The sequence below is a fragment of the Erpetoichthys calabaricus genome, chromosome 5 (genome assembly GCF_900747795.2).
Source record: "Erpetoichthys calabaricus chromosome 5, fErpCal1.3, whole genome shotgun sequence".
Taxonomy (NCBI): Eukaryota; Metazoa; Chordata; class Cladistia; order Polypteriformes; family Polypteridae; genus Erpetoichthys; species Erpetoichthys calabaricus.
This window is the reverse complement of record NC_041398.2, coordinates 43,387,703-43,412,765: the sequence shown is the minus strand read 5'-3', so window position 1 is coordinate 43,412,765 and position 25,063 is coordinate 43,387,703. Positions and strand designations below refer to the sequence as shown.

The following is a 25,063-nucleotide window of genomic DNA, read 5'->3' as shown; positions in this document are numbered from 1 at the left end:
TTGTCAATGAAAATTACATGGCTATGTGCTGAATTTATGAATTTGTTAACAATGGGTGTGGCTAAAACAACAGAATGCTGTAATTTGCATAGTGTAAATAATAAGGGAATGACCTACATAAGTGTAATAGATCAATACCTGGCTCTCACATTTTGTGTATTAAAAGCAGATGGCTTATTGTGAATTCTGTTTTGTTTAGTTTGACTTAATTGTATGTAATGTTATTTTCTTTGTAGTATAAGTTAGGACTTGATCACATAGAATGCTATTTTCTTCAAAATAACAAAAAAGCAGATGACTTATTCAATTGCAATAAGAGATAGTATCTTTATAACTGAATGGTTGCAAACACTTTTCCACTTTTTTGGCTGAAGACCAAAAAGAAATTGTCAGTCCATATCCACACTCTTACTGAACTCTTGTTCAACAATTCACAGTCTTCATACAAAGAAATTTAACAAACGTGTTTCTACCAATTTAAAAGTTGAAAGAAAAGGGCACCATGTGATGTGGAAGTTTTTATGGGTAGATTAAAAAGAGTAGTTTAGCCAGAGAAGAATGTAGATCAGCAAAGGTCTACCAAATAAAAAAATAAGCTTATAGTAGGAAACACCAGAAGTAAAAATGCCTTGAAAAGAAACTGCCATAATATTTGAATAAAGTTTCCCTTTGAAAAAAGTTCATGCAAGATTGAGCACACAAATGCATGTAGGAAATTCCCCCAGCAGAGCATAACTTAATAGCAAACAAAATCCAAAATGGCACAGTAATAACATTATCAACATGCAAAGTTGGGGGGGAGGGGGGTTAACACAATACATAATAATACCTAACTGTAATGTAATTACATTTCCCAGTAGTTAAGAAGAGTAATACATTGCAGTTTAAATTCTTCATTTTAAATGATTTAACTAAAACAGTTACTTACATTACACATTTGTTTCTAAGCAAATAATATTCATTATATGGGGTGTTTGGGCCTGGTAATGGTGTAGAAATGCATTTCATTTCACATACTATATATATTCCTTAGCCTGTCTACTGCATATGTGTGAGTTTTTTGTATATTTCCGTGGGTGGGAAAACACATCACTTCTGAAGAATCACCCTCGGTCCTTTATTTTTCAAAGCTGAAAAAAAATTATTCTGTGGTTCACTGAAGTTTGAAAAGTTCTGTTTTTTCATGAGTATTGTTTTTTGGATCCTGGATTTTTGCTTCTGTTTTGTAGTTTCAGGTTAGGTTTTCACATTGGGACTTGTTTGCCTTTGATTGTATTCTTAGGCAAGTCCTTTTGCTTTATTTAGCCTTTTTTGCCATTTTTGTTCTTCTTTTGTTTATTTGAGTAAATTCTGCTTATAAAGAATCTTTGTGGACTTGTTTCTCAAGCCGTTACCATTTGTCTTTTCTTCAAGAGGCATTTTGAGAAATTTAAAGTTATTTGAACTTGAAAAGAATGCTCCCTATTTTTGGGATTTAGACAGGCCTGAACCTTGTCTAAGGAGTTGGGGTCCAGGCTGCTTTAGTTGAAGCCTTTTTCTGGGCAGGTTAGGAAGTGCTCTGGCCTGTTTTATGGGTCATTCAGAGGTCTAACACCATTTTTCTATATTGTGTGTTGCTATATAACAACACGATTAGTCTGTTAAATCAGAGATGAGTTGCATTATAAATATTTTAAGGATAAATGATCTCTAATAACTTCATAAACATGTTATAATGTATATACTGCATCCATATAATATTTATTTCCTTTCAAACCTATGAATCTGTTAGATGAGCCTGATTGACTGAACAGTCTCCTCTCATTTATTAAACTATGTCCTTGTTATTTTCAAATGCTCATAAATTGAAATTTTAGTGTAAAGGGTTATGCATCTCTATATTTGGGGTAATTAGTGCAGTTGTAACCAAATTTCATGTGAGGTGCACTAATCATTTTTCATCATAGAACTAAGTAGAGGATTAGCCATGATTCTCATAGAATGTCAGTGAGATAGATCAACCCAAAGTTTACTCTAATCGCATTAAGTAAAAATTATACAACATATGTATTCATATCTTTTTAATACCTGCAAAAAACACATAAAATCTTTCACTACCCAAAAGATTAAAAATGACTAGTACAATAACAATCAAAAACAGTAAATACAGATAAAACTAAATAATGTTGCACTGAAACATGCCAAGAGGAGCTGGGAAGTCTATCCATCCTTATATTAATCACTTTGTTTAATCCTAAGGTGAAATGTTAGCGTTTACAGAAGCTCAAGAAGCATAAAAATATAACAAATAACAACCTCCGCCTTGTTCAAACAAAAGTAAGAATTCCAAAAAAGAAGAAAAAAAATTCTAGTTTGGCTAAAGATAAAGAGGACAGTCACAGAGAGGCATTATAAAAGTGTATTGCTGTTGGTATGAAGGGGCCACCAGTACTGTTTCTTGACACATTTCTGTTAAATATTTTGAAACAGTATCATAGAGAGAGCCTGTCCTGTCAGCATTGGCATAACACTAAGCTAAGAAATAAATATGATAAATTTTAACAGCAAATAATGAAACAAAAACCTGCAAAAATTATAGTTCCAGTAAAACAAAAGAGGAAAGCAAAATATTTTGCACAGAAATGTTAAAGCTAATAAGTTAGTATTATACATATTAGGGTAGTGACATCATAATCTATGTAAAGAGAGGGGAATGATGAACCTTTTATAAGAAGAACAAGTGAGTCCTGAATCTGCAGGTAAATATTGAGACAGATATGCAGACCAAAGCTGAATTGCAGAGAGTTGTAACAGTAGATTTTGAAATAGTTAACTAAAATAAAAATGAAAATATAATAAATGAAATAGTCTAACAGATTAAAAAAGTTAATATATTTAAAAAAGGGGTTTTGGAGCAAGAAGTATTATTCAAATTAATAGCACAGTTGTGAAGATGATTTATTATCTGAAAGATAGTCAGTGAAAGCACACAGCTTGACAGTAATGCATTTACTTTGGTGACAGCATTCTGAACCTCTTGTAACTTGTTGATACTTGGCACTGTATGAACATTTAAAAGGGAATTACACTAGCTCAACCAAAAGTGATACAAGTAAGGAAGGGGCTTCAGCAGGGTTGAACTGAGGCTTTGTATGTAATAAAAGGAAACTCTTAAGTGTGACTTCAAAGCTGGCCACAGAGCATAATGGGATAATTTTTAATAAAATAAACATCAAGATATCAATATAAGCAAAATGAACTAAAGCAGGGGTTTTCAAACTCGGTCATGGGGACCCACTGTGGCTGCAGGTTATTGTACCTTCTGTTTGTAATTGAACTCCTGGGCTGATTAAGTAAACTCTTATTTCCCAGATTCTGTGTTTTGGGAACAATATAGAAATTAGAAAACTAAGTTTGGTAAAAAAAATATATATTAAAATGTACTAAGAAATTATACTTTTCTTTTTAACAATATTTTCATCTTCATTTTCATTCTGTTTTTCCAGGTGTTCTCATTGTTTAATTAATCTATTACTTTCTAATTAGTGGTTCTGACGCTAAAGTAGTTGTAGCCTTTCACGATTCAATGTCATTTGCTGAGGTGTCTGCTTTGCTTGTTTTTAATTGAATGAAGGGAGCAAACTGCACAGTGAAAGGGCAAAATATAATGAAATCAGCAAAAGTTAGAGTTAAGCATTTAAATCTATAGCAAAAATAGAAATGTTTCTAAATGTCTTATAAATGTAAAAATCATGCTGCTGTGCTTTAGTGAATGTAGAGTAAGAGAAGAGGAAACAATACCAGCTAATCAAATGAGATCAATGACATCAGTTGTTGTCACTGATTATGAATCTGGCTGGAAAAAAAAAAAACCTGCCCCCACAGTGGGTCCCCAGGACTGAGTTTGAAAACCCCTGAACTAAAGTATTAGTACATGTAATTATGTAGTAATGTAATTTTACTTAAATGTATTCTTTTAAAGTACTATCCTTTGAAGACAGGCTCAGAATGCTTACATAGCTTTACAAAAATTAATAGCAGATATAATAAAATTTGTAATTCTGAAGGCCATAAAATATCTTTTATAAAACATTCTCCATAAATTAAAACTTCCTTAAGTATAAGAACAAGATATCTATAGTACATAAACAATAATAAACTGACAAATGTGGACAATATTGCATTGTATATTGCTATCATAATGGCAAGAAAAAGGCAATTACCAAAGGAAGACTGACAGGTCATTATAACCTTTAAAAATGTAGGTCTTTCCTTTAAAAAAATTGCAAAGAAACCCATGGTGGCAGGTAGTACAGATTCTTACACTATTAAAAGTGCAAAATAAGAAAAGAAGGTTTGCCCGGGCCAGGAACCACCACCAGTCTCAATATAAAAGCATATAACAAATAAGCAATTAAGAGATATGGATGCTGCACAGCTATTAGGCTATTCTTGAAGCTGTCGTCCTATGAGTTGCCTAGCATGCAAGCTACTGACTCTCAGAAACATGCATTCTGATCCTGTTGTGACTTTTGGGCTGACCAGACATATTCCTGTCAAAGGTTCTTCCATTTTCCAAGTTTTTTCTAATGGTGTAGGAAACTGTACTCACTGACACCTTGGATTTCTTTGCTATTTCTCTAAAGGAAAGACCTACACTTTTAATGTTAATAAAGAACTTTGTTAATGTCCTTTGTTAATTGCCTTTTTCTTGCCATTATCATAGCACTATAAAGAGCAATATTGTCCAAATAATGCTTTAGAGGGAACAACAACACAGTTTGTTCTAAAACTGCTTTTATATAGGCAGGACACTTGTCAATCTTAATTCCAATGCTGCAGAAAAGATGTAAGGTGTTAACTTATTACTTTTTCCCTAAAAAGGGCCTTTTTATAACTCTCAATAATTGCTTAATTTTTCAGCTTTTGATAATCTCAAGTCACAGTCAGTCAGGTGATGGAACGGTCCTTACAGATGATGTTGCAGTTGTGAACCGCTGGGGTGGCTACTTTGAGCAGCTGTTTAAAGCTGATCCTTCTGCTAGGATGTTGGACATCTATGGGTCCATGGTTCTTGAGGCTGATCCTCCAATTACCTGTGAACCATCGAGTCTCACTGAGATTCCATTGGTGGTGAACTAGCTGACGGTAGGGAAGAATGCAGGAATCTGAGGTATCCGGGATGAACTTCTCCAGGCTGGTAGGAAGGCTGTCCTCCTGGCATTGGAGGCAGGCATCATCCCAAAAACTGGAAAGTGAGGCTTTTTGTCCCTATCTGGAAAGGGAAGGAAGATCGCCTGGATTGCGGCAAGAACAGGGGGATAACACTGCTCTCGGTGCCAGGTAAGGTCCTTGCTAGAGTCATCGTCAAGGATCCATGATCACATGCTCACACCTACCAGCGACCAGAGCAGTCTGGTTTTATGCCTAAGAAGTCTACTATCAACTGCATCCTAGCACTGAGGGTTCTCATCAAGCACAAATGCGAGTATCGGCAGAGTTTTTTTTTTTGTAGCCTTTGTCTATTTTTGTAAAGTATTTGACTCAGTTGACTGAGCTGCCCTGTGGGACATCCTGAAACTTTGCGTAATCCCCCAAAGTTGCTGGATATCATGGCCGGCCTGTACACTGGTACTGTGAGTGCTGTCCAGAGTGTAGGCAGAACCTCTGCGTTTTTCCCAGTTGATACTGAGGTTCATCAGGGGTGTGCTCTATTCAATGCTTACTTGGACTGGGTGTTGGACAGGGTCATAGGGTCCAGTGGCTGTGGTGCATCTGTTGTTGAAGAAAGATTCACTGATTTTGACTTTGCCTATAATACTGTGATCTTTGTGGAGTCAATGGAGGCTCCGATCAGGGCTCTCAAGAGATTGAGTGAGCAGTCTGAGTGTCCGGGCTTGCAAGTGCCCTGTATAAAAACCAAGATCCAGGCTTTTAATGACCTCTTGGGGCGCAGCCATCACCAGTGTGTCCATCTGTCTGCAGAGAAAGTGTCAACCTCGCTCAGAGGTTTACTTAGCTTGGCAGTGACATTCATGACACTGGTGACTGTTACTAAAGTCACTAGACTGATTGGGAAAGCATGGGGGGTAATGAAGTTGCTGAAAAGGGGTGTGTGGCTCTCCTGATATCTGTGCAAAAGGACAAAGGTCCAAGTCTTTAGAGTCCTGGTGCTTCCTGTTTTGCTATATGGGCTTCAAGACATAGATGCTATGCATTGACCTGAGATGAAGACAGGACTCCTTCACTACTGTGACTCTTTGGAGAATGCTTGGGTACCAATGGTTTGACTTTGTGTTGAACAAGCAGTTGCTCACGGAGTCCCGAATGAGGCACATTATGAGGGAGTGTCAGTTATGGCACTATGACCATATGGCACAATTCCCCAAGGGTGATCTGGGTTGAAGTGAAGATCTGAGCAGTTGGACCAGGCCAAGGGGATGCCCATATAACACCTGGCTGTGGAAGACAGATGGTCATTTCTGGAGGGTGGGACTGGAGCATGTGTCTGCCTTGGGAGTTGCCAACTGGGATCCCAAGCTGTTTTGTCACGTACTGTGTGCGGCAACATGCTGTACCAGTGCATGCTCCGCAACCTGACCTGACATGACCTGTAATCTAAACTTTTTCTTTTAACCTCTGGCAGTTTACTGCTTACCAATGTACCATCTCAGGTTATTCACTGGACTTGAACTCCTTAAATTTAAATTAAAACTAGAAAAGAACTGGGGTTTTTCTAAAGATTTTGACCAGTGTGTGTCTTATAGTTGTGCAAGTAAGAATTTCATTGTACTACTGTATGTACACGATGTGCTATTTACATATGACAATAAACTTGAACTTGAAGCATCTTAGCTGAGTCTTAAAGACAAATACAGATATGACTATACAGTCCCCTCTCTGTACCTGGGCTTTGATATTTAACTTCCCATTATAGACTGTAATGGAAATTATGCTGGGAAAATCAAGGGGGAGTCATGACTACTCTAATCAACCTAATCAAAGACTTTGTTAAATGGTGTGACTCAAACCACCTACAACTGAACACCAGAAAAACCAAGGAGCTGGTGGTGGATTTTAGGAGGACCAGGCCCCTCATGGACCCCGTGATCATCAGAGGTGACTGTGTGCACCTATAAATACCTGGGAGTGTAGCTGGATGATAAATTGGACTGGACTGCCAATACTGATGCTCTGTGTAAGAAAGGACAGAGCCGACTATACTTCCTTACAAGGCTGGCGTCCTTCAACATCTGCAATAAGATGCTGCAGATGTTCTATTAGATGGTTGTGGCGAGCGCCCTCTTCTACGCAGTGGTGTGCTGGGGAAGCAGCATAAAGAAGAGGGACGCCTCACGCCTGGACAAACTGGTGAGGAAGGCAGGCTCTATTGTAGGCACGGAGCTGGACAGTTTGACATCTGTGGCAGAGCGATGGGCACTGAGCAGGCTCCTGTCAATAATGGAGAATCCACTGCATCCACTGAACAGTATCATCTCCAGACGGAAGAGCAGCTTCAGCGACAGACTGCTGTCAATGTCCTGCTCCACTGACAGACTGAGGAGATCGTTCCTCCCCCACACTATGCGACTCTTCAATTCCACCCGGGGGGGGGGGGGGTTGGTAAACGTTAAAATTATACAAAGTTATTGTCTGTCTGTATACCTGCATTGTTATCACTCTTTAATTTAATATTGTTCTTTATCAGTATGCTGTTGCTGGAGTATGTGAATTTCCCCTTGGGATTAATAAAGTATCTATCTATCTAGAATATACATATACAGTAAATTGTGGGGTTAAGGAGAGACTAAATTATTTTATTGTAGCAATATAATTCCAAACTCGTATTTAAATCATATAAATCAAGAAAATGAGTACAAAAACTTTATATTCAAAGCAAAAACAAATCTTTTCATTTTGAAATAAAAATGTGACAGGACACACTCATTGCTATTAATTGCCAGCCATTTCTTTTAGCTGTGTATTACTTTTGCTTGTTTTACCCTTTTATTCTAATAAATTATGTTTTTTACTCCTTTTTGTTATCCATTGTTGATTTTTTGTTGTAAAACACTTTGGTCAATTTTTAGTTGTTTTAAAAGTGCTATATAAATAAATTTGACTTGACTTGACAGTTACACACTCATATATACTCACTGATACTTTTGTAATTTAGACTTACAAAATTTACTTACAGTATGAAAGTATCATTTAACTATTTATTAGAACAATTTGTTTAGCCATTAGAGGAATAAGACTGGAGTACAGTTCCATATATGATCCAAACCAGTCAATTTGAGAACCAAATATTTTCATAACTTTTTCCAAATGTTATTCAACATTTGGTGACGGTGTCTATTCTTTTAGGGTTAACAAAGTATCATACCTAGGGCTATCCAAGAAAATAATTTGTAAATGAAGACTACTTGGCCTCTAGTAGTAATACAGTAATGTACTTTTTGAACAGTAACAATTGCTCATGGATACTTCTTTCCTACACTTGAAATAAACATTAAATTGCTTGTTCTAATTGACATTAATTCCAAAATTACAGCTTAATTTCTTTATACTTCTGTGTTTATACCTAAATTGTAATATTATTGACAAAATGCTAATTAAATTGTTTACCTTATATATTTGTATAATGAAGAACTTACACTTGAATTATGGTGATTTCCGTTTTGTCTTTAATAATCTTAAAATTGCCTTCGGGAACGTGTAGACTAAAATTGACAAAAGGTATAGATGAAAATTAAATTCAATAGTTTTATAAGGTACACCACCTAAAGTCGCTTCATATTAAAACTGTAGAATTTTCTATATGTGTATTTTTTAGCTGAGACAGGTCAAACGACATCATATTTTTTACACAGCTCTCTTCTATTTAGGCTGCAGTAAAGTTGCTGAGTCAGTCAGTCGTTAGTATAAATATCTGATTTTAACGCCTTTGCCCTTTACCAATTTCACACCAAAACTGCCGTCCTCGTCGCGCTCCTCTTGTATTTCTTGCAAGTTTCCGCAAGTCCGTTACTTCCCGCCCGGTTCGTGACGTTTAGCCCCGCCTCCTCGGTGACGTAGCGAATAGCGCACCTCACTTCTTTGATTGAAGGCGGAGTCGGTGGTCTCGCTGCGCGGAGCTGGTTGACGGCGCTGCAGACAAGCAGCAGTAGGCGGAGGTCGCCGAAGAAGAGGCCGATAAACTTTGAGAAGCAGACACGTAACAGGATAATGCGCCACCGCTTGTGATTGCTACAGCGACATGTCCCTGTTAGGGGTAGACGACGAGCAGAGATGGTTGCCCACTCATGTCCAGGTGACCGTACTGCGGGCCAGAGGCTTGCGGGCCAAAGGCAAGCATGGGACGAGCGACGTGTACACCATCATGCAGCTGGGCAAGGAAAAGTACTGCACATCTGTAAAAGAGAAAGAGCTGAATCCGGAATGGATGGAGGAGTGCTCCTTCGAGTTACATCCTGGTGTACTGGAAGGAGGTCCTCCGGGAGGCAGCGATCTTCTCCTCACCGTCATGCACAGAGCACTTATCGGCATGGACAGCTTCTTGGGGCAGGTGGTTGTCCCATTGGATCGTGTCTTCCAGGAGAGGATGTCCCGGAAAAATGAGTGAGTTTGTGGCGCCTAACAGTTTACTTTCTCATGTGTCCGTGCACTACGTGAAATCCGTAGCAGTGGGCGAGGCTGTGAGAAGTTCATTGGCATTTAACGGCGAAAAGATGCCATGGGTACCTTATACTGAAAATGGGTGTGGGCAGGCATATAAGCACAGCTCACTGGTGTTTGTCTGAATAGCACTAAGCAGAAAAGAGAGGCGTGGCATGTATACTGTGGTATGTTATGGGTCGTTTTCGCAAGAGGAACTCTGTAGAGGCGTAGTGGTCACTATGTAGGTTATGGGGTGCTGGTATAGTACTTATAAGGTGGGCAAGGTTGCAGGCATCGTGTATATATTACCAGGCTGGATGTCATGAGCTCAGTGAGTTGGGTGCATACAGTGTTATCTACTCCTGACTGTAGAAAGTGAACAAGATCAGTTAAGTATACTATATATAAAGAGAGTGCAAAGTGTACAGGACAGATAAGACACAAAGCATGACCAAGACACTTTATATTAAAGAATGTTTATTAGTACAGTATGAGTACTTTATTGTGTGTTTAAAAAATGAAAAAGAGATGTGGGGCTCTCTACAGCGATTTTGTTGAGAGATAAATGACACAGTGTAAAGCAGTATGCAAAATTGTAGTAACCACAGTATACCTAAAATGGGTGAATCTGTATGTATCATTTCCTTGTAATGCTATAAAGAATATTACAGGAATAATGTACACAATGAGAATGGAGAAGGACATGTTTCAAGGCTGAGGGGACCTCAGACACAGAGCAGGACACGCTATAAGCATACTTCACATGAAAGTATGACGTGTTCTGTGGGAATGACAACATGAAGAGCTAGGCAGAATGCTAATATACTGAAGATTAGTTAGGAGTGAGGAACTGGAGAAAGTAAGCAAATCCATCCATCCAACTTCTGAACCCGCATCTTTTGATTAAAGGTTATGGGGTGCCATGGCCAATCCCAGCAGCATCAGGTGAAAGCAGGAATCACTTCTTGACAATGTTCTGGACCATCACATTGTGCAGTTGCTCACACCTGAACTTGCTGGACATTTTAGGTTTGTTGAAACGGAAGTGCATGTCTTAAGGATGAGGGAGAAAAAAACTAAAGCAGGCACAGGAAGAACATTAAAGCTCCAGACAGAGAATTGCCTGGATTTGATCTTTGTTTTTGTTTTTTGTTCTTTATTTTGCCTTATACAATTTCTTGTATTAGGAATTTGTTAGTTTTCGCATACCCCTTGGGGTCAGAGCGCAGGGTCAGCCATTGTACAGCGCCCCTGGAGCAATTACAGGTTAAGGGCCTTGCTCAAGGGCCCAGCAGAGTAGGATCTCTTTTGGCAGTGACAGGGGTTTGAACCGACAACCTTTAGGATACCAATGCAGATCCTTAGCCTCAGAGCCACCACTCCACAGATTCTTTGTCTGTGGAGCTGTGAGGTAGCAGCTCAAACTACAGTAACATTGTACTACCAGTGTGTCCAAAGTGGTTTTAAAACAAGGTTATTTTGGAAGACAGTGCTGTGGATCAATCTGCTAGGAACTTTCAGCATATGTACACAGAAGGCAATCTGGGGAAAGGTAGTGGGCACACCAGCAGTTATGCATGTTTAGCACAATATACGCAAATGGGGAAAACAGAGAAGTCATTACTCTCATTTTTATGAAACCGTACATTCAAAGGAAACTGAGTGTAGAGAACACTTTGAGCATTACAAAAACAGGGTGTGGCAGAGCTTATATGAGTAATGTTGATCAGCTTTAAGCATATATATATATATATATATATATATATATATATATATATATATATATATATATATATATAATAAATGCATGGCTTTAGACAGAGGAATAGATTTTTTTGAAACTTTTGGTGAAACTTTTTCCAGTTCATTAAACCTATCACAAAAGCTCTGCTTTCTTTTCCTCCATATACAGTACATACTCATGGGGGAAGGGTTTTAACAGTTTTGTTCCCAGAATAGTAAGCCATCATATCAAGCACTGCATAATTTTACTTTTACTTTGTATGTACTATACAATTGTCCTTCTGGAAGCTGTGATGCCCCTTATTACCTCTTCCTGCAATAGCTACCTACAAAACATTGTCTTACCTCATGGTCTTCACATATCCAGACTCATTCTTCAGGAAGCATTTTCTGTTGTCCACTCATAAAGGCACAAGTAACATTATGTTTCTCTTACTAGGTACCTGTAGTAAATCCTGAGTCACATTTAAAACTGCCATTTTCACTGCCATTGAAAATGCTTAGTATTAAGCTTTGGTAAAACTGAAAAATAAAATCTAGCTGTTTGAGCTGCAGTCTCCCTGCAACGCAATGAGGAAAAATGTTTTAAAAAAATATGAGTGATTACTCTTTACCTTTTTTTATAGCTATACTATAGTCTTACAGTCCAGTAGATAACAACAGTTGTCTGTGTCTTTTTGCATCTTGTATACGTAATGGAATTGTTTCCTTAGAGTTGCCATTTGTATTTTAGAAATTCAGTGGCTTTCTATTTTTACTTTCATAACAAAATGTATTGCTTCTTCATTCCCACAGTTGGCCAGAGTATCCTATTCTAGTTGACCTGTTGCATTTTTCAGGTATCTTAATATTTCAGTCAAGTACTCTGGCATACTACCAGCTAGGAGAGTCTCTCCTCCTTTAGCTATATTTGAAGGTATATTTATACTGAATTTAAAACTCATGAGCCAATGAAATAAAATGTATCATTAAAGATTTACCAATATTTATTATTATTTCAGAACTGAGTAATATTCAACTTGTTTTGTGTTTGTATAGAACGTTACACGTATCTCATGGCAACATACATATTGGCCAAAATTATGAACACTTTTGTATATATTCGAGTATTATTTTAATTATGAAACATTCAAATCTCCATTATTTGTTGATAGGTCTACTACAAACATACTATATAGGCCCATTGTAATAAGTAACTACCTAATGCTAAATTTAGACAACTTACTGCAGTATGTTAAATGTAAATTAATAGAGTATTCCCAGTCCTAATGTGGAGATTGCCAAAAGTCTTGTGTTATGCATTTAGTCAAGGATTTTTTAAATTAATTTTAATTTATTCCCTTAAAAGGGAATAAAAATTGCATTATACTTAAGAATTGAAGCAAAATACTTAATACCAAATATGAAAACAACAACAAAAATGGAACTCACAATATTTTGAAACAGTGTCATGTTAATATTGCAGGGTCTTTTGCAGTTCTCACACTATATATATAATATAGTATAGTGTCCCACTGAGAATCGGCAAATCTGGACCCATTAATATCACCTTTTCTACCAGTACATTTTTAACATCTTACAGAATTAATATTGAGGCTGAAGTTGTGCTGAAATACTGCAAGAGATTGAGAGAGAGAGAGAGTGTTAGAGGCTAGGTGCTACGAGGCACCCCTACAGTTAGATATCTGATTTCCTGTTGGGGCTTTATGAGCTCTCCTTTAATTATTACTGGCTGAAAGAGCTGTTCTAGACTCTTGTAACCTCAAGTCAAATCCCAGCACTGCTGGCTCAGGAGAAGTACCTGAGTGGGAAACATCACTATGTACGAATTCCTCAGCAAAGACATGGTCTTACAGTGGCAACATGGATGACCACACAGTGCATAGAATTTCACTGAAATAAGATATTTTAGTGGCCAATATTAACTTCTGTTTTTAATTGGCATAGCACATAAGTCCTACAGTGCATGAAGGTACAGCACATCGGGCAGGGAAAACAAAATTGTAGGGTTCCATGCATGGCAAAGTGTCACAGAGAAGATTCTTGTGCAATAATGTGTTGTGGGTATGTTGTGTCACTTGTGCAGTGCCTTACTATCCAAGGTTTCTACCTGGGCAGCTCAAATGTCTAAAAACCTCCACCCCTTGCCAACAAAACAGAAACGACAAATGGCACAGAACAGGAAGTATGCCCACTATCTCTTCATGCATGGAAGGGGTGGTGGAAATTTTATATAAACACATTAGGATACACAAAAAAACATGCATAAACAGTGGGGCAAAAGAAAATGAAATGGAAATAAAAGCTTATAGTTGTTCATTCAAGATTTAAATGCATAAGGAGAGGCTTCCTGTGTTTTGTTGATGAGTATCAGATAAGACATTAATAGAGATGTTTAGTCTGCTTTTCCAAGTCAACAGACTATGTTTATTCATCAGGATAAGTGTAATGAACAGTAGTAGTTAGGTATTGTGGGAGACCTGTGACACCAAATGTCCTAAACATTGTGGTGCTCTGAAATGGGGGGAGCCTGTATAAAAAGTGTTGTGATTTCTACATACTGTAACTGAAATGTAAGCAAATACCCTTAAATTATTACCCTGTAATGTGCACTTCAATCACATCTGAATTGTTTGATTTATAATTTTAAACCGTGAAACAGAGGGGTAAATCAAGGAAAAATGTGTCTTTGTCCCAGTCATTATGGAGGGCACTATATGTACTGTATTTCAGCTTCTGTCAAAAATAGCTGGATTGCAATATTTTGATCACTTGAGCTTAATTTTATATAATTCCTTCGTTCCAAAGCACTTTACCAGTATAGTAGAAATGTTTCAATATTTTTATAGTTAAATCGGTGGTCTTAATTTAAATAAATGGTGGGGATTTATTTCAAGTGCATTAGTTGGTAGGGGCATAACCAATAAATGAGAATGGGAAGAATAATTGTCTTTAGTTTCTGTTCTTTTTTCTATTAAGAACATGTTTGCGTTACTCATCCCTTATTTTGATATATGACAGCTGATGTCACACTTGATGTTTGAGGTCTGACAAATATTTTTACATTATTGACATGGATGTTAGAGCTAAAAGAGTAAAAGAATAACTTTTTCTTGTCCTCTTTATGTAATACACTCCCATGTACTATATACATTTTGCAATTTTGCAAGTTCAAACTGCTACTTTAGTGGTATTTTAGGGCTGAATTACAACTTGCTCAAACTTGCAATCAAATGACTTTTCATTATTGTTTGTTGTCAGAATAACTGGCAAGGAAATGTTTTTTTTTCTAATTTGGAACAAAGTTCTTTCCAGAATTCTGGTGTTTTTGAACAACACTACAAACCTTGCATCAGCAAGTCTTTTCCTAATGGAGAATCAGTCTTGACAGATCTGTGTGAATAGCTCTCCAAGAGTCTCTTCCTTCCTTCTTTCCTTCCTGACTTTGCCACTCTGAAGTGATGAGGACTTTCCAGCATAGGGACTGGCACATTCAAGGACTTTGCTTAAGGAATATTTTCAGATATCATCATTTATTTATTTGCTTGCTTATTTAACACATTTATACAATGTGACTTACAGATCACAAGTGAATAATACGTTTTTTTCGTAAGAGAGCTTGTTTTCAAGGTTAAGCCAAAGTCCTTGTGGTTTGCAATAAGACACCTTAGCTGACTGGCCACATGACCCCACTGCTTATGCATAATTTTAGTGAAGAAGAATGGATACACACACAAATGCATATATTATGTGAGTTCAGAAGCCATCGTCTTCAGTTTCTTCACACAAAATGCACTTATTGCTAAGTAATTCTTAAGAAACTAGCCCTCACACACTTGTAACATCATTTGTCTGAATGGATACTTCTGTGATTCGCTTATGCCCACATTCTTTTTTGCACACTGTTAACACTTGGATGGAGTTTTCTTTTTTATTATTTGCCTTACTACACCACACAGCCAAGAATGCAGCGTTGTTTTGGCTTCGGCTGTGGTGGGCAAACCTGCTATATTTCCTACAAGTGATACGTTTTGTTTTGAACATGAAAATTTAAAAAAAATAGAAATTTTCCAAATATTCCTCTGATGATAATTCCTGGTAGGAATTGAAAGCTTAGGAATAAAAATCTATTTTAAGATACATGATTCATTTGTTCCCTTTGTGGATTTCTAGCTACAAATATGCAAACCGTATCACAGAACTTTGCCTGCTCACACACACACACATACACACAGACACACCTATATACAGTATATATACGTGTGTATATACAGTGCATCCGGAAAGTATTCACAGCGCATCACTTTTTCCACATTTTGTTATGTTACAGCCTTATTCCAAAATGGATTAAATTCATTTTTTTCTGCAGAATTCTACACACAACACCCCATAATGACAACGTGAAAAAAGTTTACTTGAGATTTTTGCAAATTTATTAAAAATAAAAAAATGGAGAAAGCACATGTACATAAGTATTCACAGCCTTTGCCATGAAGCTCAAAATTGAGGTCAGGTGCATCCTGTTTCCCCTGATCATCCTTGAGATGTTTCTGCAGCTTAATTGGAGTCCACATGTGGTAAATTCAGTTGGTTGGACATGATTTGGAAAGGCATACATCTGTCTATATAAGGTCCCACAGTTGACAGTTCATGTCAGAGCACAAACCAAGCATGAAGTCAAAGGAATTGTCTATAGACCTCCGAGACAGGATTATCTCGAGGCACAAATCTGGGGAAGGTTGCAGAAAAATTTCTGCTGCTTTGATGGTCCCAGTGAGCACAGTGGCCTCCATCATCCGTAAGTGGAAGAAGTTCGAAACCACCAGGACTCTTCCTAGAGCTGTCCGGCCATCTAAACTGAGCGATCGGAGAGAAGGGCCTTAGTCAGGGAGGTGACCAAGAACCCGATGGTCACGCTATCAGAGCTCCAGAGGTCCTCTGTGGAGAGAGGAGAACCTTCCAGAAGGACAACCATCTATGCAGCAATCCACCAATCAGGCCTATATGGTAGAGTGGCCAGATGGAAGCCACTCCTTAGGAAAAGGCACATGGCAGCCCGCCTGGAGTTTGCCAAAAGGCACCTGAAGGACTCTCAAACCATGAGAAAGAAAATTCTCTGGTCTGATGAGACAAAGATTGAACTCTTTGGTGTGAATGCCAGGCGTCACGTTTGGAGGAACCTGGCACCATCCCTACAGTGAAGCATGGTGGTGGCAGCATCATGCTGTGGGGATGTTTTTTCAGCGGCAGAAACTGGGAGACTAGTCAGGATAAAGGGAAAGATGACTGCAGCAATGTACAGAGACATCCTGGATGAAAACCTGCTCCAGAGCGCTCTTGACCTCAGACTGGTGCGACAGTTCATCTTTCAGCAGGACAACGACCCTAAGCACACAGCTAAGATATCAAAGGAGTGGCTTCAGGACAACTCTGTGAATGTCCTTGAGTGGCCCAGCCAGAGCCCAGACTTGAATCTGATTGAACATCTCTGGAGAGATCTTAAAATGGCTGTGCACCGACGCTTCCCATCCAACCTGATGGAGCTTGAGAGGTGCTGCAAAGAGGAACGGGCGAAACTGGCCATGGATACAGGTAGGTGTGCCAAGCTTGTGGCATCATATTCAAAAAGACTTGAGGCTGTAATTGCTGCCAAAGGTGCATCGACAAAGTATTGAGCAAAGGCTGTGAATACTTATGTACATGTGATTTCTCAGTTTTTTTATTTTTAATAAATTTGCAAAAACCTCAAGTAAACTTTTTTCACGTTGTCATAATGGGGTGTTGTGTGTAGAATTCTGATGAAAAAAAAATGAATTTAATCCATTTTTAAAATAAGGCTGTAACATAACAAAATGTGGAAAAAGTGATGTGCTGTGAATACTTTCCGGATGCATTGTGTATATGTGTGTGTATATATATATATATATATATATATATATATATATTAATGAGAGAGAGAGATACTTTATCTACATATACCGTAGACAGTATTTCATTTTTGCGATCTGGGTTATCTATTATTTGATGGTTTGTGCCACAAAGTAAAATTGTGGACATTGTACAATATGTTCAATTGCATGTTAGAACTTTACAATTTATTACTAAAATGTGATGAAAAGTAGGTGCAGGGTGTATGTCACTGCTCTTGTTATGGGTCAAATGATGAAGAAATCCATGGCAACAACCTTCCAAAACCTGATTAGAGCCACATTGAAGAAGACTTCAAAGCTACGGGCAGCTTTGGCATTTACCTAATAAATAATGCAGGGTGCACTTTTGTCAGATCAAAGTGGCACTGTGAAATGTAAGAAAACATCTGACCTTGCTGCATAGGCCTGATTAGACAAATAACCTTGAAAGCTTACATATGAGCATCAAATAATTTTTAGCTTGCAGTGAAAGTTCAGTCATTATTTGTGTCTCTTTCACTTGTCTTTTTTTATTTATAATAAACCTTAAAGGTGATCTGTCCTGCTTCTGATCTTGTTGGGATGCATTCTGCTTTCCCATGACCCTAAACTAGATTATCTGGGTTCAGTAAATCTATCTATCTATCTATCTATCTATCTATCTATCTATCTATCTATCTATCTATCTATCTATCTATCTATCTATCTATCTATCGATCGATCGATCGATAGTGTTGTTTTGGGTTGAAACAAAGCCCTAAAGCATTTCAGCTTCATTGTGGGATACATCACATGAATGCCTTGCAGCCCTACTTTTACATTCAGATATACTGAATTTTGCCTGTGAAGAAGGAGGATCCTGGTGGTGTGAAATTTTACAATCTTTTGCTTGTACTATTTCATTTATTTTCTAAAGATTTAATAAGTACTAAACTTACCCAGTGCTTATTTTATAGTAAACATAATACAACATTTAAGACAAAATATTGTAGTCAATAGTCCATTAAATGTGATAATGGAAGGCAGAAAAGTGAACATAGATTCATGTTCAGATGATCTTTGTTTTATTGCTGGAAGTGGAACATCAGCATAAACAGGCATTTAACATGATTTGTTTCTGAGATTTTAAAATGACTAGCAATGTGCTGAAGCTTGTTTCACACATCCATATTGTCATCCCAGGTTCTTAGGATATACAGACTTGGCAGCATTGCATGGTACACTTGCACACCTTCAGTCACTTACACAGGGTGAATTTGTAGTCCTCTCCTAACTGAACCAGGTGCATGTGCAGAATGCATAAAGAAAAAGTAGAACTGCGAGACAGAGAGAACCTACACTCACAGAGGTAACTTTCAAATGTAATGCTGATGGTGATAAGGTTAGGACTTGAACCCAGGCCTTTGAGCTACAAGGCAGCTTTACCCACTGAGTCGTTCTGCCGACAATCTTGAAGTTTGCTCTGTAAAGAAACTGGGTCTACAAATAGTTGATCAAAATAAGTCAACAGCACTGTCTTTTTTTAATATGCATGGTGTCAGTGTACTTTCTATTATAGAAAGGATGTTGAGGGAAAGGCTAGTTGACAAAGCACAGAGAACAGAACAACCCAATAATCTTAGCTTCACAAAATGATCTACATTTTATTTTTAATATTTTTGTGATCTGATGAAATAAATGTGGGTTATTGGTCAATGCAGTGGATATAATATAAAACATTAGTTTTTTGTTTCTATCTATCTATCTATCTATCTATCTATCTATCTATCTATCTATCTATCTATCTATCTATCTATCTATCTATCTATCTATCTATCTATCTATCTATCTGCTTCTCATTAAATAGTTACTTTGAACCAAAATAATCAGCTGGATAATGATATGTATGTAAATATGATTTTTTAAAACATTTTATTGAATTTATTAAAATCAAACAACATTCCATACAAGCAAGTCAAATTTTACAAGACTTGGTTCAAGTCAAGTCAACACCCTCCCATGAGAGAGAGAGAGAGAGCTGGGCCAACATAGTGAAATTTTAATAGTAGAAAAAAATAAGTAAGTAAATAAATACAATATAAAAGGGATGAGAATCCACTTACTCAATTTAAATGCTTATTCTAAAATGTTATTAATTAGATCCTGCCAGGTTTTAAAAAGGTTTTGCATAGATCCTCCAAGTGAGTATTTAATGTTTTCCAATTTCAAGTAGTATACAGTGATCCCTCGCTATATCGCGCTTCGCCTTTCGCGGCTTCACTCTATCGCGGATTTTATATGTAAGCATATTTAAATATATATCGTGGATTTTTTGCTGGTTCGCGGATTTCTGCGGACAATGGGTCTTTTAATTTCTGGTACATGCTTCCTCAGTTGGTTTGCCCAGTTGATTTCATACAAGGGACGCTATTGGCAGATGGCTGAGAAGCTACCCAGCTTACTTCTCTCTTGCGCTGACTTTTTCTGATCCTGACGTAGGGGGATTGAGCAGGGGGGCTGTTCGCACACCTAGACAATACGGACGCTCGTCTAAAAATGCTGAAAGATTATCTTCACGTTGGCTACCTTCTGTGCAGCTGCTTCGTGAAGTGACATGCTGCACGGTGCTTCGCATACTTAAAAGCTCGAAGGGCACGTATTGGTTTTTTTATCTGTCTCTCTCTCTCTCTCTCTCTGCTCCTGACATAGGGGGTGTGAGCTGCCGCCTTCAACAGCTTTGTGCCGCGGTGCTTCGCATACTTAAAAGCCAAACAGACCTATTGATTTGTTTGCTCCTTTGAAGAGGAAGATATGTTTGCATTCTTTTAATTGTGAGACTGAACTGTCATCTCTGTCTTGTCATGGAGCGCAGTTTAAACTTTTGAAAAAGAGACAAATGTTTGTTTGCAGTGTTTGAATAACGTTCCTGTCACTCTACAACCTCCTGTGTTTCTGCGCAAATCTGTGACCCAAGCATGACAATATAAAAATAACCATATAAACATATGGTTTCTACTTCGCGGATTTTCTTATTTCGCGGGTGGCTCTGGAACGCAACCCCCGCGATGGAGGAGGGATTACTGTATAACATTGGTTACCCACTGACTGAAAAGAGGTGAGTTAAGATTCTTCCAGTTGAGCAAGATAAGTCTACGTGCCAATCTCTATATATAATCTTCATTTGGATCTTGATCTTTGTTTGTCCGCGAATTCCACGCATGCATAGACCACCTTCCAGTTTAGTACGTTGTTGTTACTCACGGATGTCAACAATGTGCCAGAATAACGAAAGGGGTGGTGGACAGTGTTACGCTGGTTAGCTCCTGAGGCCTGGTTAGAGAATGAGATTGCCGAAAATAAAAGGTATGTGCCTACGTAACATATGAATGAAAGAAAGACAGTGGGTAAAATGAATGACAACGTAACAGCATGTTCCTGAAATTATTATTGTTACATTGTAGCCGGCGAGTGCTGCGCGTCTCACAGTTGTACCGTGGCTTGCTCACATGTCAGTGAAGTGATCCCTATTTATGCTTTAAAGAGCCTGGATACCTATGTGTCCCCCTTTTATAACCATTGCTCCGTGTATATTGCCTTACTCTTTGGATTGCCACAAAGCAACCTGTGAGATTGGAGAAAGGTTGATAAGAGATCGTGAGAGGAAACAACAGCGTCGTGAAAACGAGACGGACTGTGAACGGAGAGAAGCAGAAATGCTCCTACACCACCACATAATTACTATTCGAACAGCGATTCCGAGTAGGCCGTTCCTATCGAATCAATGTCCAAGGGTTTTCTTTTGTAATTTTGTTTCCCTTATAAAAAATCATAATGCTGTGCGACGAAGGGCCCAGTTCACGACTGGCAGCCGCGTTTAAACAGGGAGCCCTTCACAGACAACTTTAATACGCGCAACGTAGTTGGGCGCACATGGCTAGTAGTGTAGTAAAGGCAATTCCAGTTTGTTTGTCCTTCTCCACTTTAAGCCCATCTGGAAGTACACCAAACAAAGCTATTTGTTGATTAGGAGGGAGTGTGACACCAAGGCTGGCTGAAAGGCATTTAAAGATTTTGGTCCAAAATGATATTAATTTGGTGCACCCCCAAAACATATGACCCAATGAGGCTGGAACTTGCAATGTTTTCAGGTTGGAACTTGCCCTGGAAACATTTTGGATAATTTTAAACAAGACAGATATGCTCAGTAGATGACTTTAAGTTGAATGATTGTATGCTTTGCTCATATGGAGCTTGAGTAAATTCTGTGCATTGCTGCCTTCCATTTCTGTTCTGAAATGTTGAAAATTTAAAAGGTAAATGAGCATATTTATACACAAATTTAAAGCAAATCGGTATGTGCACCTAAGACTCTTAATTGCAGAAGTGATTCTTGAAAATAAGTAGATTTCAGAGTGGTCATGCCTGGTCTTACTTGATCATTTTTCTCTCCCTTATCATTTAACCCTAGGAGACCCCACTTTTATGTAAGATAAAAGCTCACTATCAAGCTAGCCAGATATGAAATATGATACTTTCCACCCTCAGCGAGTCTGAATTAGATCAAACAGGTTTGAGAATGTTAGCGCTTACATTAGCGCTTAAGTTCTAATTCTAAGACAGCTTTATTGGTATGATGTTGTCAGTGTATTAAACAGTGTTTTCTCACAAATAAACAGCAAGATCACTCCCAAAACCAGTGCTGTTTTTTGAAATTGAAAAGGGAGGAGTAAAAAAAATCAATATAGCAGAGTATTACAATATTTTTGGGGCAGTATGTTTCCAACACAGTGAGGACAATTTTCATGCCATTTTTTGGTTGTTTTTTATATACATATGGGATTCCTTGCAGCAGTTTTAACATTTGTAATCCACCATTTGTTAGAATGAAAAACCATTACATTTTATTAGTACTTGCATAGCAAAGTACTGTACAATCTAACGTAAACTTGAGGACTGATTCTTCTACAATATGTTCTGTCCTTGTTTAATGCAAGCATTGGAGTTCATTTTGTTTTCACCTGCAAACTAAACAGTAAGTCCCTGTTTTCAGCTTCAGCTGCCAGACATGCTTGAAGGCTGATTTATACTTAAAATAATTTAGAATTCTTAAACTGATGCAATCAAAGAGTAAGTGGAGAAGCAATAAATCCGAAATTGCTCATTATTCTGTTCTGCCAAAGTTCTTTCCCCTCGTGAGCAGAAAAAGGAAAAGAAGGCTAATGTTCTTAAAATAAAATAAAAAAATCAAGTGGATGCGAAAAATCACAAGATTAATTAACATTGAAAACAATTTGCAGTGTTTGAAAACTCAGTAGTGTTTAACATGTTTTGTGTATGAAAGTAAATAATATGTTGAAAAAATAGCAGGTTAATTGCTGACACTGATGTTATGGTAACATCCGTTCATGTAGCACTAAGAATTTTAAATGTGCATTTGTATTTAAAGTATATTTTAAATTTGTGACATTTTGAGTTAGAGTTTGAGACATCTGTCTTAGAGTTTGACAAGCTTTAGTAAAAATGTAAAGGCAACCACAAAGTTCAAATTACATACAAGAACTGAATATACTCATTCATACTGTGCACATTGCAGAGATATTGTACATTTCTGCTATTAAAAATGAATTGGTTAGAGTCGAGGCTTTCTCTTATTAGGTATAACAGACATTTTTGCCTGTGGGGATATGGTTGCAAGTTTAACTTCAGTCAATCAAATTTATGGCAAAATAAAATTGTAGTACTTAATATATCAAAGAATCACAATATTTTCATATCTTATCAGAATAGTATTGTATTATGGATTTCTTATCAATTTCCACTCCTGTTTTGAAGATATTGCTCACTTTTGTAGGATGTTCATTCAGTCGGCAAATTCTTGCTGTGGGCAAGGTATATACTTGTGATTACAGTCTTGAATCACTGATGCTATTTACCTTACTTGTAACTAAAGTAGAGCTTCTGACAATTGAAATTTGTTTTTCTTTAATATTATTTATTTTTAGCTGTATATTCTTTATTCAAAAGAATAAACAAAACAATGCCCATTTCTGTAACAGTTCAGTTTTGGATCATTAAGGTTTGCATATCAGCTCATCAGGCAGCTTTAGGTTTCATATTTATCCTGGTATTAGATAAGAGGGCTTTGTTGATGCAATATGCATGACTATCTTCCTGAATATATCTCTCCTCCCTCGCAATTCAGGGAGTGGAAGTAGTTGCTGAATTACTTAGGGTTCTTTATGTTTAGTCTTAATAATGGCCGTTTACATTAAACTGAAGCTTTAAGATTATTGTTATTCAGTCAGTCAGTCATTATCCCACCCGCTATATCCTAATACAGGGTCACGGTGGTCTGCTGGAGCCAATCCCAGCCAGCACAGGGTGCAAGGCAGGAACAAATCCCAGGGCAGGGCGCCAGCCCACCGCAGGGCACACACACCCACACACCAAGCACACACTAGGGACAATTTAGGACTGCCAATGCACCTAACCTGCATGTCTTTGGACTATGGGAGGAAACCGAAGCACCCAGAGGAAACCCACACAGACACAGGGAGAACATGCAAACTCCACGCAGGGAGGACCCGGGAAGCGAACCCAGGTCTCCATACTGTGAGGCAGCTGCGCTACCATGCCACCCTTATTGTTATTCATTCCTAATTAACTAATTTTCCTTTGTTTTTAATACCATGTCCCCCTCTACATGTTCAATAGTGATATAAAAGTCTGCCATATGTATAGAATATGGTGAAATATTTCTTGCATTTCTGACCAACATGCAACAGTAGAAGTGGTAAACACAAAACTGTATGCCTCCTCTATCAAACTTTTAATTTTAAATTCTGCTTTGATTTGTTTATTTTCCTAGCTAATTGTATCATAGGCTCAGACTGAAGAGCACTTATATAACACTTGTAGTGAGGTGCCTCTGCTTTATTGACTAAATATGTGTAAAATATTTTCAGTCAAAGGACTGACCGAGTTACTAGACTTGCCAGTTCCACCTTTATTGAAATAGTGAAGCAAATGTTTGCACTTGTGATTTTCAAGTCACTTCAGATTAAAATATTGACTAAATACATGCACAAGTGAAATGTATCCTGTACTTTTTCCATCAGCCTGAAAGTGCTGGTAATTCAGTTTTGTTGCTAGTCTGCTGAAGGTGCTGGTTTGCTCTTATCCTGTTAGCATTGTCTTAGTCCTAACTCCTAAGCTGATAAAGCAGCCGTAGTAGCACGATTTCTATATATAAATACAGTATAACATAACATTCTCATACCCGGTTAAACCATTTCAGGGTTATGGAGAGATGCAACTTGTTTCTGCAGCACTGGGCACAAACCAGGACTACAGAGACCACTCATATACACATTCATGCAGGACCAGTTTGGAGTGGAAAGTTAACCCACCACATGACATAAGGAAAGCATGCAAACTCCACATAGATAACAACAGAATTCAAACCCAGGTCACCGAATCCCTGAAGAAGCATCAATAGCCACAATGTCACTTGCCTACAAATTAGTAGGTACTGTATATCTGCCTTTAGAATTTCAGGATTGCAAGACTGGACAGATAATAACTCCAAGGTAATAACATTTCAGGTATTTTAATTTCAGAAGATTTTATTTCAATGTCAGTCTAATGAAATCTGAAAGCATTCAACCACAGATATGGGGAATGTGTGCTTATGCCTTTGCTTATTGCTTTTGGATTTCCACAATGAATAGATTTTTATAATATTTTGTCCTTTAGTGAATTCATTGTAGACTGCTTCTAAGGAACAATGCCAG

At 37.7% G+C, this 25,063-nt stretch overlaps 1 protein-coding gene across 1 annotated transcript in view; it reads left to right on the top strand.

The window, feature by feature from the left end:
* The first annotated feature begins 9,071 nt into the window (after window positions 1–9,071).
* Window positions 9,072–25,063, top strand: part of rab11fip5a (RAB11 family interacting protein 5a (class I)) — a 149,605-nt gene continuing 133,613 nt past the window's right edge. Inside the window, exon 1 of the mRNA XM_028801476.2 lies at window positions 9,072–9,600. Within this exon, the coding sequence (XP_028657309.1) occupies window positions 9,239–9,600 (362 nt within the window). The 5' untranslated portion in view covers window positions 9,072–9,238. The remainder of the gene's footprint in view (window positions 9,601–25,063) is intronic.